Source organism: Procambarus clarkii, chromosome 79, assembly GCF_040958095.1.
Source record: "Procambarus clarkii isolate CNS0578487 chromosome 79, FALCON_Pclarkii_2.0, whole genome shotgun sequence".
Taxonomy (NCBI): domain Eukaryota; kingdom Metazoa; phylum Arthropoda; class Malacostraca; order Decapoda; family Cambaridae; genus Procambarus; species Procambarus clarkii.
Window position 1 is genome coordinate 5,794,149 of NC_091228.1, and position 20,956 is coordinate 5,815,104.

The window sequence follows — 20,956 nt, forward strand, 5'->3', positions numbered from 1 at the left end:
GTAAATAAGACATATTTTGAATCCAAATCGAAATCCCCCTTTACATCACACATCGCTGAGTTCATGTCTTGCTCCAAGACTTTCCAATCTATTTGACTCAAACAATTTCTTAGGATATTAAAATTAGCGTTTCATAAATCTGGAACTTTTAACAGAATTTTTCTGCTTTTCTATTCCATTCTATGCTAAATCTGATTTCTTTGTGATCACTGTTCCCTAGTACACTCCCAATTTCGATGTCATTAATCGGTGTTTTCCTGTTAGTTAACACAAAATCTAAAATATTATTTTCCCGCGTTGGTTCCTTAATGTGTTGCGTAAGAAAGCAATTGTCAATTAATTCTATAAAATCTTCTGCTTCGTTAATCCAGTTTATTCCACTAAAATTCAAGTCACCCATGACACAAATAATTTTAGACCTAGATTCTCTAGATATTTCATCCCATAGATGCTTTGCTTCCATTCTGTCTAAATTTGGTGGCCTATATATAACTACCTATTATAAGATTATTTGCTTAATTCTATCCAAATAGTTTGTGTGGGGCTCAGTTTTGATTCCCTCTTTGAGACTACATTTCAAATTGTCCCTAACATATATGGCTACTCCCCCTCCTTGTCTAATATATCTGTGTGAAATAGTTTAAATTCATTTGTCTGATAATCAGCTAATAGTTCTCTATTTTCTACATTCATCCCCGTTTCGGTAAGTCCAATAATATCAATTTTTTCTGTACATTCAGGAGCATTTAATTTGTTTCTTAGACTTCTACTGTTTGGGTATATTACACTAAGTGTATTGTTATTTTGAGGCCAATCTCTCTCTCCCCCAAACACATACTTTTATTACCGCCTTCCTCCATATTAATTTAATTCCCATACCACTATGTACTAACAGTTGAAACGCCTCCAAGTTTGCAACAGCAACAACCCCATCACGCGCCTACATTTCATTTCTTCCATAGAAGTGTTCGCAGTTATCTATGAAAGACATTGCATTTGATTTGCAATATCTTTCCAGCCGGCAATTACCAAATGCCCTCGACAACCATTCATTTTCTTCTCCCTTGCTCCTAATTCTATGGCTGTTTTATACCTCTGAACCAGTTCCTCACTCGTAACTCGACCAACATGATTTCCGCCTGCGCTAATACAAATAAAAGGAATGTTCCCATTTCAGCCATAATATCATTCATGTTGTTTATAATATCACCAATTCCAGCTCCCGGATAGCAAGCCCTTAACCTGTTCCCCCTATCTCTAGCACAAAACATGTGTAAATACCTCACCTGGTATTTACACAGGGATTGTGGTTGTGGGAATCTCCCACAACCAAAGTTTGCTTAGGTGCCTAGTTTACGTTCTGAGCACTTTGAGGGGCCTGCACTTCGTTGATTTCTCTTTCAAGTGAACTGCAGGCTCTCGCAGCACTCGTGTTCCAACATGACAAAGGATTTTGAAGTTCTTAGGGCATCTGTAGGCGGCCTTGTCAAGGTCTTCTTAAGACCTCTGTCCTTTACGACTTTCCACAACAAGGTCTTTTTAATATTGTTCTCCTCTGTTTCTTCTTGATGTTTCAGCTGTCGTACCTCCTGTAGGGAATCCATCTCTGCTCTCAGAGCTCCAACTAGGTTCATCAGTTCCTTGACCACACCTCCCATTATTGCAATGATAATATTTGTAAAATTGCAGCTCTAGCTAACACACCCTCTCACTGTGACTGTCTGTGCCTCACTGTCTTCAGAATTGTGGTTTGGTTGTCAAATACAATCACTGCAATTGAATTGAAGTGTGTTTTATTATACTTTATGGGTACCTGGACTATACAGTATCTAATAATCTTGCTCTATTGTGTTATACATAATGGATCTTTATAATAGAAATGTACCATTTTGTAACAGAAACCACTACATGGATGGGAGGATGCACAAAGGTTGGTTTTGATACGAAAGTTTGGCACCAAAGAAAAGGAGACAGCGATTTCCAACACCGAGACAGAGTACGTGACCTGTTTTCATATTTAGTATAAAGTAGTAATATATAAAATGTATGCATTGGTATGGATATAAGGAAGTGATTAGTAAATATAACAGTCTTAAGACAGGTTGCCAGCCGGTGGTCCGAGAGAATTTTATTTGTATTTTCTTTAACTGTTAAATATAATAGCATGAAATAGTTTAACTTTAATAACTATTAATATTGTTTCGTGGAGCAAAAGGATTTGTCTTAGTGGTCAGCAGCATTTAAAATTATGAATTTGGCGATCCGTAAAGTCGTAAAGGTTGGCGACCGCTGGTCTAAGAGGATTATACCTCGACACAATTTCCATCCAGGAAAATCGGGTTACGCATGTATGTAAAAGTTATATTGCTGTCCAGTTGCAGCATGGCTTTTAAATGACTTCATTTTCACCAGAGTTGATATTGGACCTGGCACTTGGAAGGAAATTTACCACGGGATCCTTTCAACTCAAATCAGGATGGTGAAAACATTCTCACTCTCCACATCTCTGATGGGTCTCATGGTCCAGCCAGTCCTCATGCAGGTTAGTGGTCTTCTGTTACACCAAGTTAAATACAAGTTATATCAACCTGGATACAAGAATTAAGACTTGACGTAATGTAACATATAAATATAGTAGTAAGGTGTTAAATGTTAGAAAAATAGAATAATTTGATTGGCTTAACTAGATTACAGTAGGTAAGTGGGGAAAAGATGACAGACAATGGTTAAACATACTGTGTATACTATGTACTAGGTTCCTCTAAAGTCCAGATCTTATAATTATGAACTGTAGTGAAATCGAGATTCAGAAACATTGGCCTATTCTGAAATGGCATTCAGGAGCTTGGTGCTACAATGACTGTATCATAAAGACATTCACGAACTTACCAGGCTTCTGAATATGAAGCTCTCATAGAGGTGAGGGAAGTTTGAGGAAGTAAAATCACCGGGAAAGTACAGTATAGGACTTTAGAGATTTTTACCTGAGGGCGACGAGAAGGACAGGAAGCCGGTGGCTTGTACTGTCAGCTGATATGATAGGTTTGGATTAAGTGAAGGAAGAATGCCCAACCTTATGTATGGATTGATTGATGCTGGAGGTGGTTAGTTTATTGTGCACCCCATAATCATCGTGTGAGTGGTGGTGCCAAAGATGATTACAGAGGGCACAAAAAGTCATTATACCAGGTTGAGGATATTATGATGATGATCATCAGGCACATAGCAATTACTGTACTACTAGTTGTGAATGAAGATGGAACGTATAGGAAGGTAGTGAATACAGTTTGATTTTAATGTCACCTGAGGAGTACTTGATAAAGTTAGTGGTTTACATGGGCTGTTAGGCATTGGATGTTGTTGCTTAAGAAGTAGAAGTGGTGGATTATACAGCTATTGAAGAAGTTACCAAATATGTACTGTATAGGTTTTTGTTAATGTTTCACATAAACCATAGAAGGGGGGGCCTGGTGGATAGCGCGCAGGACTCGTAATTCTGTGGCGCGGGTTCGAATCCCGCGCGCCAGGCAGAAACAATTGGGCAAAGTTTCTTTCACCCTGAATGCCCCTGGTACCTGGGTGTTAGTCAGCTGTCACGGGCTGCTTTCTGGGGGTGGAGGACTGGGCCGCGGGGACACTAAAAAGCCCTGAAATCATCTCAAAACTTGCTGTTTCTGATCTTTGAAAATATTATATTAGTAATAGGTATTGTGAATGCTAGTGGGAGGTGGTAAAAGTAGCAAATAATATTTAGGAGGAGGAGGGATGTTTGATTATTCAGTATATTGCTAATTATGAGTAGCGTAAGTTATCTTCAAGTATTAGTGAATAAAGTTGGTGTATATTTCAGAAAGTGGTAGGAACTCATATGGGCGTGATTCTTGCTGTTGGTTCCTTTGTTGGGTTCTTCACCTTCATCACGCCGTTGCTCATTCACTGGATCACAAAGAAGTATGTGACGTCTTTGGAATACGATCCGAAGAGAGATATCTACTCGGCAACTACTCTCTCCTTTTTCTTGAGGGAGAAAAAGGTAAAACATGCATATAAAGTGACAAGTGTGAATGACATTGTTTATATGATTGATGCCTTGCTTACTCTGGGAAGTTTTCTTCATTGAGGGGGAAGCATCCTTTACAATCTTAGACATAAGGGGAGTGAGAGAGCACTAAAGGTTTTTGAAAGAATCTGAAATGTTTGACTAAATGATTTGAATATTATTGTTAGGGTATCATACAAGTTAAGGAATGCCTTGACAAGAATACACAGTGAACGTGAGGGTGATGGGGCAGCAGGTGCCACTCCTCTTAAACCTGAATGACATGGCATGGCACGCATGAGCCATTGTCTGTGCAGCCTTAACCCTTTCATTGCTTAAATCATATATGTTTTAGAGTATTGTGTAAAAATTGAAAGTCCCATGGGAGTTCTCGGGTCTCTAATAAACAAATGGCTGTTTTTTTTTTTAAATGGGGTTCTGTTTGTGAGTGTGAAAGCTTGAGTAACTAAGGGCAAAACATGCAGCACGAGGTAACAGCACTGCTGTTTTGCCTGTGACCACAACATTGCATAAACATGACAGAATATATACATTACTGTTATTATTTTGCAATGATAGTATCGTAGTATTTATCAGTCGGGATGTTCTATGTACAGACATTAGTGAACACAATGTTGTAAAGAGTGTGAGGCACTCGACCAGAGCACTATGACATTGTTTGGTACATGTAATCATCTTGAAACAACAGCTCATGTTCCGTTACAAAAACTTGTGGGAATGATGATAGCAGCACTGTACACAGGGCGTTGGGAGGAGGCATTTTGGCAAGTAAGGTGGCGTTGTCAGCTGATTAGCACGTGGGGGTAGAATGATGTTTGGACTTGGCAGACGAGTTTAGTGATTCATTATGGTACACAACAGTATAGTTAGTTATACATCATGTTTGTAATAACATAAAAAACAGTACTACTAGTATATGTTTTATTGTTCAAAGAATATACTATTGAGATGAACATGTGTGTACCAATAATGTAGAGTTTGTGATGCAAATAATAATAATAACAGGCCAATACAAAATATCGATGGTAAAAAAGATTTGCCATAAAATATGAAGACAAAATTATATATTGAATGCATGGTGCTGTTAGAATAAAGTGAATTGTGATAACCAGTTATAAGAATATTACACTCAACAGAAATGCAGTATGAAAACAGTTTTAATGTTCTAATAATATGATGATTGTATCACAAATATGTAAACAATGGTCGACACAGTTGAATATTAGAGAGAAAATGAGCAATGTTGAAATAGTATCGTTGTGGCAGCTCCCTCCAAGTACTCTGTCAATGCCTGTATCTTGAGACTTGGTTGGCCAAAGTATGTCGAATATAGATTGTGATCAGGGAATTAATTTAAGCAATATTAGTTAGAAGAAAAAAAAGTCTGAAAATATTGTTGGTTTTGCATCAGGTGTGGGTTGTCAGTTTATTAACTGGGGCAGAGTTAAATTACATAAGTTTATGGAAATAAATACAAAAAATATATAATAAATAATATACAGAGGGTATGTGTGAAAAAGTATGTATTTGAGGGCATTTGATTACATTGAATGCTCAAGTTGTGACTGTACAATATTTGAAACCTTGAAGGGGCCAGGCTGAAAATGAGTTGTAGTAGGACAAAAATTAACATCTTTTTCTTAGTTGGGGTATTTATATTTAAGTGATAGCATTGTATGCGAATAGGAGATATTTTGAACAGTTTCGTTGTTGTTATTTATACATCTATTTCAACAGATTCACTTTCACGCTGATGATGTTAAGGTGCCGGATGTTCCTGGGATGTTTACTACATTTCTCGTTAAAAACAAACCATTGTTTGTAGATCCCAAAATGTTTGAAAATGTTGAACATTATGGACGTTTAATGGGCTACGATAAGCCAATTGATTTCCATCTTGGAGATCCAAATAAGAAAGAATAAAAGTTGAGTAATAATGCATTGTATATTTTTTATAGTTTTATAATAGGAAAAAAAAATGCAAAATTAGTTCAATAGCAGTTTTGAAAATATTCAAAATGCAGGAGATTGTCTTAGAAAGTGTAAGTTGATATTGTAATGGACAAAGATGTCGCTTCACATTTCTCAGTTGAAGCAGCTTGTGTTTGAGTTATGTACATGAATGGAGAGAGCACAATCTGTTGACAAGTGTTGGGTGAAATGGCACTTGCGGAAAAGCCTTAGTGGAGGCTTGATGTGCTAGTGCAGTACATAAAAGAGGAGGGTGGTAAATATATGTACATATTTAGTTGTTTACCCATTTGTATTGTTATTATTTAAAGAAAAGGGCCTTGGACTGAATTGTATTATTTAAGGAAATAGGGAGATATTTTTGTGTAATAATAAAATAAATACTGTATTGTCATTTGTAAATACATTAGATATACTATTGTTTTTCTTGCCATTGACATAATTTGAGTCTGTTACCCACCAAAGTTCCTGAAATTAACCATACATATGTAATGGTTACTTATGTTTGTCGTTGAGTAGTGTTTCAGCATTATTTTGTCGGTTGAAAGTGAGTTTCCGAGTTTTAGGTATTAGTATAATAACTGTTGTAAGTGATATTCATTGACAGATTTTCCTTGCTGTATATAATGTATAAAATTAAAATGGAATTTCTACAAGTTATGAATTAATCCTTGAATAGTATTAAGGGAGTTTAGCCAAAAGATTGGCAGACAGATAAAGATATTGTGTTAATTTAGTTAAAATGTAATGGACCCATTTAGCAAATAGTGAAATAGGCAGCAGTTGTAGGTTGCTGACCTTGATAGGCTAATGTGGTTCCTAGCCCCAGTAGTAATGTGAAAGTTTCACGATTGTAATCAATGAAAGAATAGTAATTTACAAGTTTTAATGAACTGGAGATAGGTGCAAAAATAGAAATCCAGAATATATATATATCCATGTAAAGTTTAGTGGCAGAAGTCCAAATGTGGATAAGGTATATATAATGGGGTAAGTTGGATGGTTGATGAATTGAAAAATGCGCTTGTATCATTATATAGGAGTAATTCAGTAAGGTTTTGGCATGGTGAGTGTCAATGAAGTCAAGATAGTAATAAATAAAAAATGTGGTTGGTTTAGTATAATGCAATAAATATTGAATTATTGTACATTGTAGTTGTGTGTAAGGAGCACACACAATACTGTATGAGTTTTGAAATTTCCTCAAATATGGGAAAAATAACATGGTTAGACACATTTTGGAGAAACGTCAAGAATGTTAAATCAGTGTACTTGTGCAGAATGGGCATGTAATGTTTTCCAGGTCTGTGACAGTTACAACATTTTGCTTAAAAATCATTCATGTAATGTAAAATGTATAAATTTAGTTTTGTTCATATTGAGGTGTCAAGTACATGAATTGGTTAACCTTTGACTATTTGTAGCAAGAGGAAAGGTGACTACATAGTGAGAATTATGAGGAGGATAAGTTATCTTTATTCAGTAATACTTAAAGTCCTTTATATTTCAGAAAGTGGTAATCAAGAAATTGAAGGTATAAAGTAAGGAGTCTGACAAGAAGGTCAGCATAGGAAGAAATCTAAACACTGAAGCTTGATTTTGAATGGGTACAGTGTAAGCTGCAGGAGGCAAATGAAGGTGAGGTGTTGGTTGTGTTTATCTGCGAAGGGTTGTAGTGGTATCACTTGGAATGCAGCTGTTGGTATCTTCAAATTAAAGATTGTAACATAAGGCAGGATTTTAGTTAAAGTATCCAATCTGTTTTAAAATTGAAATAGGAAGTACAAAGAAATTGGCACCTTGCTGGTGTGAGGTATATTTTATGTTCATTGTGCAGTTCATGTAATATAAAGATAACTTGGGATGCTTTAGGAGTAGTCTGGCATTAACAAATGGCAGATTCAGTGTGGTAGTTGCTCTTGAAAGTTTTGAATTACTCTTTGTTGATGGGCACGACTGTGAATACAATACAGAAATGAAACATTGTTGTTACTCCTTTACTGACTGACTATGAAGCCCATAAAAGGTTTCATACATACTACTGTACAGTATCTGAAAAGCAATGACAAATTTCAGGCAAATAGGAAGAAATTGTTCTATTTATTGATGGTGATTAGGGCATGAATATTAGCATAGTATACACTTGACTTTGAGAAAGGTCTATAGATTGTTGTTGGAATGTAGGAAAGAGTTTTGTGTATATGTATACATATACCAGATTAAACGTTAGGTAAATATTTCAAATACAGGTCCCCTTTGTATGAATGGGCATTATAGATGCAAAGTCTCTCCCAAGTCGCTGTTTTTGTGTGTGTACTGGATACCTGTATGTATAAAGGAATGACCCACAATGTAACCTATTCTGCCCCAGTCAGTAGTGGTGTCAATGGCATAGTAGTTTGGTTGTTATCCCTAATGTTTGCCATCCACGAGCGTTGGCTAGACGAGTTAGGTTTATTCCGTGCCATTGTCAGTAAGGCTTTGCGTCTCTTGAATGGGGAAGGTGATAAGAGTACTTCATTTGACTGGTGTTGGTAATAAATACAAATGGGGGATTCCATATAGAGCACAGAATGTATATTAATGACTTTCATGATATAATTAGAGCTCGTAAAAAAACCCCCAGCAAAGTCCATCATTCAATATTGATAATATGGAGTTGTTGTACAATGTATTGAAAAAATTATTTGTTGTCCGTTCTGCTTATGCATATGGAAATATCAATTAACAATAGAAGAAATGTAGTGTACTTAGACTTGTTTAGAAGGGGGGGTTGCCGTCTGACAAATGAAGATCTTTTCCTAGTAGTTGAAAAAGTTAATGAAATGTATTTGTACTCGTGAATGTTGCAGAGATATTAATGCAATAAATGAGAGGTTGGTAGAATGTTTTTCCCAAAACTCCAGGGGGGGTAGGTGGAAATGTGAATGTTTGGTAATATGTTTATATGTATGTATTAACACGATGTACTGAACGGGGTGAGAATAGCTTGAGGTACCTCAATAAACTTATTTCAATTCCACGGGGGGAGGTAGCTTGTAAGGTCCAAATTCCTATGAAGCTGTTTACTGTTAGATAAACAAATGGAACTTGAGGTGTGGAAGTGAACCCCAGGACCTTCCAGTCTTTGATATGATGCATTTATATTGGGGGTCAAATAAATAATAGAAAATATTGTGTGTTTGAGGCCGTGCATGGAAGTATAGTGTATAAATCAAAACACATGTATATATTATATATATTTATTATGCTAGTATATAATATTTACAAAGTTGCAATCACTTTTGAGCAATAATTGGAAAAAATATGTACAATATAATGTAAGTGGCAAACATCATTCAATAAAAAACTGTCAGAAATGCTGAAAAAGAAAATATTGGTATGTACATGTCAACACACTTGAAAGGCATTGGCGGAAAAAAAAACAGAATTTGAATGGCTTAGTATATGAATCGTTTGGGGGAGGGGGGGAAATAACTGTAAGTGCCATGAATGCAGAGTATAGGATTACAGAATGTAGTTTTAATTAGCAAGGCCCCCCCTTACAATTGTTCAATATGTGTTTTTTTATCAGACGCAAAGAAAAGTGGTTGAGAGCCATTGATGTCATAGTGATATTAATGTAAACGTGCAGCTGCTGTTGGGACTTTCCAATTAACATGGATTAAATATGTGCATAGAGCAACACATGGACATTCCACAAAAAATGTTTAGGAATTTGTGTGTGAGGAAGAGATAGCTTGCTATTCAATCGGTAGAGAAGGAAACGGTATTGTGGTAAATTGCAGACTTACATATACAGTATTTTTTGTTTTGCAAGCCATTACAAGACAAATAAGAGGTTTTCAACATGGTTGAGACTTAAACTAGGATACGCAGTAGTTGTATAATCTGAAACATGCATAATGAGGGCATTTGAAAAAGTCAAAATTGTTAAATGTACAACATTATATTTCTTTAAATTTGATGTATTGTTTTTAATGTGTATAACTTAAGTGTAATTTAAAGAATAATGACAGTGTCACTCGTAGGAAACAAATAAAATGTAGGGGGTATCAGGTATATACATGTCAAGACATAACCTGAATAAGGAGGAGAAAATGTGTAGGAAACAGCATAGACTGACCTGGAGCAAGGTCAAAGAAAAAACTTGGTGATGGTAGATTATATGCACCAAATGTTAGTTGATGAGTATTGATGGCATGGTGCAAATAATATATATATCTTGGTTTCTGCACCATGAAAAATTGATCCAATATACTGTACGAGGAAATAAAAAAGAACATGATGTAGGTTTGATCATCTTGTATATACACAAATAGAGGAATGGGAACAAAAGGTTATATATGTACGAAATAGTTGTTAATACTGTACAAGAAATGTTTAAAATGAATCTTGTTCGAAGCTGTTGTTGATGGCTCTGTGAATAGATATGCCTGGTTCCATGGTGGAGTCTATAAACTCTTCGGCTATCTCCCGGTCCAGTCCTGTGTATGTTTTGTCAATTTGTTCATCTGTTAACTCGTTGTTCTTCTTAGAATGTTTCTTGTCCTTTTTAGCATTTTTGTCTTTGCGTTTCTTGGCATCCTTCTTCTTGTGTTCCTAGAAATAGTGATTGTATCAATACAAGTACTGGATGTAGGTTTTCCCCTTAATGCGTATGTATAATTTATTAACAAATGTTTAGAGATTTATATAAATTAGAATAAATGATTTAAAATATCCAATGAAGTAGGAAAAAGGATAATACATTTATGCATAGCGATAAAGAGTAATCACCTTAGCTAGAGGGTAGAGCGGCATCATGGGAGTGATCAAGTGAGGGTAGTAGAGCGATGGGTGAGGTGTGTAGTGGTGGGTTACTGGCTTGGGAATGTGATGTTGGTAGTGGTGACACGGATGAAGGGGGTGTGGATAAAGTAGTTGTTGATGGCGTGTGGATGCGTGAAGATTTGAACTTTGAGGGCGTGAGTGCTTTTTGACACTATTCGCCTTCATATAGTCTAGGGTAGCTGCACAAATGCAGATGTACCTAATGTATTAATAAAATCAAATCCTCATATCAGACACAGACAAGGATACTAACTATGTACTGAATAGTATTGTATCATCCTTAGCATATGACACTATGACTTTCATGAAATGTAATAGAGAATATAGAGGACATATCAAACCTCCAATCTCATGTTAATTGGGTTTTTCAATGGGCCACATTAAGATGATTAATGAAGACAAGTTCCAGCTCCTGCACTATGGAAAAAACGAAAATATCGAAATGGAAAGCATATATAAAAGGCAGTCAAATCACACAATACAATGAGGAAGCAATGTGAAGGATCTAGGAGTAATTATGTCGGAAGACCTTACCTTTAAAGAACACAATAAAGTAGTCACAACTGCAAGAAAAATGACAGGTTTGATAACAATGACCTTCCAAACAAGGGGTGCCATACCAATTATGATACATTTCAAGGCACTAGTGCTCTCTAGGGTAGAATATTGTTGCACAATTACAGCCCCATTCAGAGCTGGAGAAATTGGTTTCCTGGAGAGTGTGAAGAGATCCTTTACTGCCAGAATCTACTCTATAAAACATCTAAATTATTGAGACCCATTCAGAATTTTAAATCTGTATTCTCCAAAACACAAGCAAGATAGAGATACATAATAATTTACACCTGGAAAATATTAGAGGGACTGGTTCCAAATCAGTACATAGAAATATCATCACATGAGACCTGTAGGCGTGGCAAGATGTGCTAAATAGTCCCATTGAAAAGAAGAGATGCAGTAGGTACTCTGAGAGAGAACTCTATCAACATCTGAGTGTCAAGACTTTTCAACACACTTCCTTTACACATAAGGGACATAACTGGCCGACCTCTCAAGGTGTTTAAGAGAGAAATCGATAAACATCTCCAAAGGATACCTGATCAACCAGGTTGTGATTCATACATCAGGCTGCAAGCAGCCACATCGAACATCATGGTTGGCCGGACCACCAACCATAGGGACTTGGTCAGAAATTGGGCCATAGAGACATTGATCCTTGGAATCGCCACAAGATAAATAGGTAGTTGCAACCTTGGGTGGGGACTTCGATACAAGTTTAAAGTACTGTATTTATATATTTTCACAGTCCCCAGCAAAACAAACTGGGTATTTCTGTAAAATTATAATCATTCAGGTTATATATACGTACAGTACTATAATATTACGACTGCTATCACAGATTGTTAAATTTAATTTATTATCAGTGTTATTCTTATTATGTTTTAATATTTTAATTAATGTCAAAGTAATTAATTTATAAAACAAATTAATAATTATTATAAACTAAAATTAATTGTACTATATTATTATAACTATTGTTATAGTGTTTATACATTAGTGTTTAGTTTACTGCAGTTAATTAATTTTTTTTTTGTAAACTGCAAACTCTCATAATGAAACTTTGAAAATTAAAAGAATTTTTGTTTTAAATTTCAGCAACATCACGAATTGTTACTGCATTATTGATATCGCATCTTCTCTTGTTTTGACCATAAACTTGCCTCAAAACACTATAAATAATTAGTGGTTTTATAAAGACAAAAATGTAAAATGCACCCAAACTTTGTAACATAATGCAGGCGATGAGTCACAATAACGTGGCTGAAGTATGTTGACCAATCCACACACTAGAAAATGAAGGGACGACGACGTTTTGGTCCGTCCTGGACCATTCTCAAGTCGATTGAGAATGGTCCAGGATGGACCGAAACGTCGTCATCACTTCAGTTTCTTTTGTAACATAATCTCTATATGTTTATTAATTTAGTTTGAGAATTTGTTGATTACCTTAATCTGTTTAGGTTTCATTGCTAATATGGTCTACAGGAAAATTATCACAAAATCTTTGTGTTTCCTTTCCTTGTAGATGAGAAATAATATGCTATGTGGTTCTTTGTATAGTAGTGTATTCAGGTATCTTGAGATCTTGAGGTTATCTTGAGATGATTTCGGGACTTTAGTGTCCCCGCAGCCCGGTCCTCGACCAGGCCACCACCCCCAGAAAGCAGCCCGTGACAGCTGATTAACTGCTAGGTAACAGGGGCATAGGGTGAAAGAAACTCTGCTCATTGTTTCTCGCCGGCGCCCGGGATCGAACCCGGCACCACAAGTCCAGCGTGCTGTCCGCTCGGCCGATCGACTCCCATGCCGGAGGTCGGCAACCTACAGCTGTCTTAGAGGCTGCTAGATATACGTATAGGCTCTAACAGTAAGCACTCTCTCCGCAGACTACTTCAAGATGTTACAGGCTCAACTCCAGGACTCTGTGATGCTTGCATTGCTAAGAAAAAGATGGTGGTGACATGGGGCCAGAGCATCCACTTGGGCTGTGCCGTTAAACTTCCCCGTCCCATCTCTTTAAAAGATATCACCTGGCACCACTACTCAAAGGATAAGGGCAAATACCAGATTAGATATAGGTGAGTAATTGAAAGATTACTGATGTATTTTCTGTACGTCATAAAATTTGCATCCTCTGGAGATAATTCTGCCATAATTTTGTGTAATGTTTTGTAATTTTTTGTCAAAATTACAATGTATGCCGACACATTCAAAATTTGTCTTAATGTGTATATTCCCAACAATCTCAAGACTTTCATGCTCTTGATAATTTTACATTCTAAGCAATATATTGTTCTCAACACTTTATCCTAAACATTGTAAGGTTCTTATTACTGTACTTTAATGTTCTCAATAGTTTCATATTCTCAGTCTTGTTTCCAACACTTGGTGATTGAGGGCAGATCATTTGTTAATGATATTGTTTGTAAGTGAGGAAAGTAACTATCATTTCTTGTGTTGAAATATTCAAATGTACGATGTTTTACCTAAGTGACAAGTATTGGAGGATAAATATCAATACTGTTCTTAAAAGTTAGATATTGACATAACTAATGTCATTATGCAGTATTGGTACGGAATAATTTCAGGAAGAGGGGATTTTTAATATAAAAGCATTATTCAATATCTTCAGTAGTGGTCAGACAATTACGTATTGACACTGATTTAGCTGTGAGTCTGAAAATCTCGCAGGGACCTCGCTATGTCCCAGTTAATGATATAATTTGATTCTGGTAAACGTAATATGAATGCAAATAATAGCAGATGTTTAACATGACGTAGCACAGGTTCCGTATGGTAATAATCACTTGGTCAAGAGAGTAGAATTTTGTGCACATCTGACTGATTCAGGAACCCAGCTAAGAATGTCAGATTTTCTTACTGCAGTGCCATGCCTGGCTCTGCAGTCTCAATAGTCTACCTATGAATCAGCCAAATGGGAAACAGCATTTTCCCCAGGCATGCCTTCAGATAGGCTTCTATGATGTGACATCACCAAGAGTCACTGGCTTTGGTCACTGAGAGGTCATGCAGCTCAGTTTCAGCTTCTCTCTTGAAATACCTCACCTTGAATTAAAACATCAACCCCCCTAAGCTTCCTGCATGTCTTGTCCTAATTAAACTACCCAACATCACATGTTGGCCATTATGTGATATCTGAACCCTGGATGATAACAGCTATTCAGGGAGACTCGAGAACACAGACTTCCACCCTGAGTTAGTGATGTTCTTGGTGACTTGCAATCCTGTGTGCACCTCTATATCTCATTACCACACATCTAGGGTACATGGTGTTGTTCAGGGTGGACAGCCTGTTGGACCAAGCTCTCACAAGTCAACCGTGGCCTCGGGCCGGGCTTGGGGAGTAGAACAACTCCCAGAACCCCATCAAGCAGGGGTCAGCAAGGAAAAATCCACTTCCCCACAACCAATATACTGTATATATTTTTTTTTAGTACAGTACTGTGTAGCTTTAATTGTATGCATACAGGTGTATTATGTACATTATTGCCCATACAGGACAACCATTTGAAGAACTATTTGTACAATTATATAATTAATCTTGTCACTTGACTTGCTAGTGATTAAAGTGATTGTTTCATGAATTTTATCAATTACATATACAGTACCATTGCTTCAAAATTAAAATTGTTTAAATTTTCCTCAGGCCCGACAAGTACATAGAGACATCAGAGCATGGTTTGGTGGTGATGAATGTCAACGAGGCCGATGCCGGTCGTTATGATTGCAAAATGGGTGGAGATATTGTATGTTCATACAATATCACCGTAGATGCTCATCGCTGTTCAGCTCCAGGCCGCACCAATGATTTCCAGAAGGTAGGCCTTTGTTTTTGTCTTTGAGATTGGTTGACTTATTACAGTAAGTGCTGTATTACTTTTATACAGTATTTTGAATGCTGAATGTATTTGCATTTTGCTAATCATTAAGTATTACAGTTTTCCCATGTTAATTTTTCGTGCTTCAAGGAATGTTGTGTAATTCAATTTTGTCCAAGTTTGCCCCAATTGTTGAAATCAACTTTATTGAATTTCCCCGTCTTATTGCATATGTATCTGGACAAATTCTAAGAATATATATTTACTTTTAACTTCAATAAGGTTGTATTTGAGATTGTGATGTCCCTGATTAGGTCCTCCTTATTAATGAAGATATTTTCCATATGGGGTTTTTCTCCTGCAAAGCTATTGAAATTGTCCCCAACACAATTGTTCATGCTGATACGTTCACAAGTAAGATGGAACCCATTTTTTTACATTTTTAACATGTGATTCCCCTATTGGTGAATGTTAAGAGGTACAGTATACAGTATTACAGTCTCTACCAATTCCCCCTAGTGCTTTCTCTAGCATTGATATGTTCCAAGGTTGGTGTATAGCAGCCTCCGTGGCGCAGTGGTAAGACACTCGCCTGGCGTTTCGTGCGTACTTTGGCTTGGGTTCGAATCCTGGCCGGGGAGGATTGACCGGGCGTCAATCCTTAACTATAACCTCTGTTCACCCAGCAGTGAATGGGTACCTGGTTGTTAAACGATTCGGCGGGATCGTATTGCAGGGAAAATTAGGATTAAGGACCTGCTCGAAACACTAAGCGTGCTGGTGGCTTTACAGGAATGTATGTTCCAAGGGTGTTCTAGCGCAACATTGGAACATCTAAACACGAGAAAGCGTCAGGAGGGGAATGCATATCCCAGATATAGAACCCGTGAAATAGTGGGTACTGGTGTAACTGTACCTATGTAGTAATTTTGTTTATATTTGTAAAGCAGAAAAGATTGTGAATGAACCAACTTTGTTTTTGGAACATTGTACATTATATTTTTAAAGGATGGCCATAAATAATATAAATTTTTTTTGACCATTATGAACATTTTGGGGTTTCTTTCTCTGTACAATTTTAGCACATCAGCATTAGAATTGTTAACTGTTTGCCTATTATCTGCAGCAGTAGTTATTAGTGTCTTCTTTTACATATATACTACATTTGACCAGACCACACACTAGAAGGTGAAGGGACGACGACGTTTGGGTCCGTCCTGGACCATTCTCAAGTCGATTGGCACAATCGACTTGAGAATGGTCCAGGACGGATCGAAACGTCGTCGTCCCTTCACCTTCTAGTGTGTGGTCTGGTCAACTTACTTTAGCCACGTTATTGTGACTCATCGCCTGTATACTACATTTGGTGCCAATAAAGGGAAAACAATTTTGCAACATAGGCCATATTCCTGTATTAATGTGTACAATATTACAGGTGTACAGCGACTGGTGTTATGAGTTTGAGAAGTACAAACTGGCAATGAAGACTTGGGAGAGAAAACAAGCGGTATGTGTTAAAATTACGTACTGTTTTTTCTGTTGTAAATTTCATGCTACCATTATGTAAATAAATCACTGTAGCACAGTGGTCTACATTGTCAGATCACACCTGAGGGTCCCGGATTCAATTCGTGCAGTATGACAGAGATGGTTGTGTATATTTTTCTTTTAATGCCTCTCTTGACGTAGGAGTAAATGGGTACCCAGGAATTAGGCAGATTTTGTGGGTGGTATCCCGGGAAAGGTCAGTAGTTGACCTCTGGGGGACCTTGTTTAGCCTAAATACAGGCTTCCTACCCCCCAACAACGTGAAATTCATGTCTTGTCAGAATTCTTAGTGTTATATCTTTAAACTTTGTTTACATTGACAGGGAAGATATATATATACTGTATTGCTTTTTGTACTATGTAATGCCTTGCTATTGGCTCGTGCGTAAAGTTTAATGACTGATTAGTTCATGACAGATATAGTTGACGTTTTCCAATCAAAGACTACAAAATTAATACAATTTTCATTTTTGCAGCAATGTGCCAATAGGAACAACATCAGCCAACAGAACAGCCATCCCAATGATATATACGCCAGGAGTAACCCCTTTGTCTGATCACGTCCAGTACATGAAGACTTGTCTCATAAAGCTGTAGAAGTAGATGCGACAGGAACCTTCCTTCCTTATGATGGTCAAGCATATGCCTGTTGTAATTGGTTCAGCATCTGTAAATCATTGAAAATAATATGATGTGTAATTTTTGTTAGAGTAAACCAAGATATTTATTTTAATATTTAAAAGCAGTAATTATAGTTCAAAAAATTATGAAAGTGAATGTTTCAAACAAAAAAAATAATAATTTGATTTTTTTTTATAAGAAACAAATTTGATACCATAAAAGTTAATATCTTATTGTTTTAATAATTATATTGAGTGATGGTGCCACCAGAAGAAAGGTGCTAATAACAGTTGGTGCCAGATGAAAACAGGTCAAAACCAATACAAGATCTTGACAGGCAACTTGACCCAAATACTCCAATAACAATCAGGGTACCGTTAGCTATTGACATGTGTTAAGTTTCTTTTCCGCCACTCCTGATAAGACGTTATGACTGTACGAGGGAGTCCCCCCCTAGGCCTAGTTCTTGCTCCTGGACAATCGCCTGTGGGCATTATTGCTTTTTGCATTCTAAGAGCTTGAGTGAGCAGTGGATCTTAGAACTTCTGGATTTTAGTTCAGTGTGAAAGAATGGAGCCGTGAGGTATGGACTTCCAGACGTATCCTTACAGGAGGCCGCTCTCCCTTATTAATCGAGTGTGACAAGGACACATGGTTTAGTGATATAAACATAACTCCCCTCCCAGGCTGATGGAATGGTGCATTTTTATGGCAACAAAAATGAATAATAAATAAAGAAAGGTTCCTGGTAGGCTTTTAGAGTGATTCTGTTTGTGAAAGGTATTTATTTATTTTCATTGTGTGTGGGATGCAGAGAAAACGGTGAAGAGGAGCTCCAAGTATTCACTCGAGCAGCCTGTGGAAACCTGATCTTGATTTAGAATATTGTTGAAATCATTAATGCGAATAATTGCAGTAATAAAATCTAGCCTTCCTCAGGTTGAAAAGTCCCCAATTTTGTATCTTATTAAAGGCATTTGGCTGAATTTTAATCCTGATATTTTGTAAGCATTTTCTAAACTACCTCTGCCTTGTCATGATTGTTATCATTAAGAAAGTTAATGAAGGACTAAGAATAAAACTAATATCAGGAAATCTCCATCCACATACCGAGAATATTTTGTGGTTCCTTAAAGAATAAATAATAACTTAAATAAATAAATAAAATAAATAACTTTAATGGAAGTACAATTGCTGAAGGATGTGTTTTTATTAAAAATAAATGTTTCCATTAAATTCAATAATTATAGACATGTAAGAAGGTGAAAAAGAAAAGATGAAGGATTAACAGATGTTTTGGGATACTTAAGGGTGATGTGTGAACAAGACTTCTTTTATACAGCTCATTTTTAGACTCGTCTTGTAATATACACATACGTTGGAACATTCTCTTAAGGTGACCACTTTAGTCGAAACCAATCATATCCTTTCATAGACCCAAGTATATCCTTATAAAAGCCAGTCCCATAAATATTACAGAATCTGCTCCAGCTGTCTCAACTCGATAAGTGGCTAATAGATACATAAATAAATTGCACCCGTGTATCTTAGTTTTATGCAGCTCCCCTTTTGAGAAAGTTCCATTTCACATGCCGATCCACGCTAAGATTTTCGTTTTCTGTCCTGTGATACGCGCCAATTTTGTAAGACTCGTACATAATAATATTGCTCCATATAAGCAGGTTAGTAACACTTCAGTATAAGTAATGAAATGTAAATATGTGTGTGTCTGCTGTTTATTTCCTTAGGAAGTACCAGTTTATGGCCTGCTACACTTTGGGTCATCAACATGCTAGAATGACTTGTTTAAAAATTACTGTTTACATTCATCAATGCCCAGATAAACAGTGTTCATCTGATTAAATTACAAATTCAAAGGTATAGTATATTATGAGCTTCTATTTTACACACAACAATATACTGCATTTTGCGCCTCAAACTTTAAGGATAGAGATTCGGAAATCTGTAATTTTGTTTTTAATGCTACTTTCAGCCGGACAAACAATATTAATTAATAGAGAGCATGGCATTCTAGCATGGGATGGACTATTTCAATATGCTTGTTTTGGGTTGTGAGTGATGGGCTACAGACTGAACGTGTAACTGACGTGACATTCAAGATCTTTGAATGAATATGACTTAAAGGTATTTCTGTTTTGCTGCCATTGCAGTATGTACAGTACAGTATTTTTTATGTAATTTGAACCGTAAACAACAGTACATTTTATCTTTTAATTTCCAACGGAAAAGCTTTTAATACTTCTCTGCATTTGTAGGTTTGATTTAATTTTAAGTTATCTGTTAGATAATTCTCATGATATATTTTCACTTAATTTAGCTGTTCTATACAGCTGTAAAATTTGTTCAGAATATTGAACCGAAAAATGAGGCTTAAGATTTGCCTGTAGGCTATGATCTAGGAGTTTGTAATGTGAAAATATTCCTGTAAAATAAAATTTCTTTTTTAGACATGGATTTTTGTTACCTTAATGCAGTGTTGACATATAGATCGTATACATTACTTGTAATAAAGTGTGGGCTATGAAAGGTTTTGTGGTTTCCCATTTACAAGACTCTGCTACATATGTGCGACTTTTAGAGAAGCTAATGTTTGTAGGTTATACATTCTAAAGCTCAAAAGGGCCACTTAGTTGATGAGTACAATCAAGGGAGACTATGAATTATATAAAAATTAATAATATAGTATTCAATATAGTTGTAAGAATATGACAGGAAAAGAAAAGTTCTAAAAAATAAGTAATTGCCTGGGAAACATTGGCAACCCCGGACAGACTATGTACACAATCATTCTTTCCTCTTCAGCCTCAACTGCTAGTTACACTTGTCTGCCACCATATGGAGACCCCCGGCAACTCGGGCTGCAGCCAGCTGCCCACCTCATTCACTTGTGTGGTGTGGCTGTGTAAGCTACTAGTGCTCTGCCTGTGTTTCCTGGCTTCAGTTCAGTTAAGTGTTGGCTATCGTTTTTGGACTCTGTCCAGTAGGAGTCTATGTGTTTCATTTTTATTTTTGCATTGGTTTTGTTGTCCAGGAGCCTTGTTCCGAGTAGTGTATGGGCTTTGGCTCCTTTACAGGGGCCAGAGGTTAGGGTGGAATTGGGTTTATGCCAATTTTGGTGTTGTACTGTGGGTTTGTTGACCAGACCACACACTAGAAGGTGAAGGGACGACGACGTTTCGGACCATTCTGAAGTCGACTGTCTTGAGTTACAATCGATTTGAGAATGGTTCAGGGCGGACCAAAATGTCGTCGTCCCTTCACCTTCTAGTGTGTGGTCTAGTCAACATACTTCAGCCACGTTATTGTGACTCATCGCCTGCACTGTGGGTTTGTCCTGGCTCTGCTTTGGGATATCAGTTTATACCTTCATTTGTTACATTTTTTCAGTTTAGGGGGAGGGCATGAATATGTGCATTTCATGGCACCTGGCCTCACAACCAGTCACCACAGGTCTTGTGTTGTCTGGGATTAACAAGGACCATTCCTTTGAGCCTGTTGCCAT

The 20,956-nt window shown here is 36.8% G+C and overlaps 1 protein-coding gene across 5 annotated transcripts in view; it reads left to right on the forward strand.

Moving 5' to 3' along the window:
* LOC138349618 (transmembrane protein 70 homolog, mitochondrial-like) overlaps positions 1 to 19,900 on the forward strand; it is a 35,853-nt gene extending 15,953 nt beyond the window's left edge. For 4 of the 5 annotated variants that reach the window (XM_069314484.1, XM_069314483.1, XM_069314485.1 and 1 more), the window contains 8 exons: positions 1,899 to 1,996; positions 2,413 to 2,542; positions 3,851 to 4,033; positions 5,798 to 7,669; positions 13,312 to 13,503; positions 15,093 to 15,264; positions 16,700 to 16,771; positions 17,289 to 19,900. In XM_069314484.1, the coding sequence (XP_069170585.1) occupies positions 1,899 to 1,996; positions 2,413 to 2,542; positions 3,851 to 4,033; positions 5,798 to 5,983 (597 nt within the window). In that variant the 3' untranslated portion in view covers positions 5,984 to 7,669; positions 13,312 to 13,503; positions 15,093 to 15,264; positions 16,700 to 16,771; positions 17,289 to 19,900. The remainder of the gene's footprint in view (positions 1 to 1,898; positions 1,997 to 2,412; positions 2,543 to 3,850; positions 4,034 to 5,797; positions 7,670 to 13,311; positions 13,504 to 15,092; positions 15,265 to 16,699; positions 16,772 to 17,288) is intronic. The other variant, XM_069314487.1, reaches the window with a different exon arrangement.
* Positions 19,901 to 20,956: the final 1,056 nt, after the last annotated feature.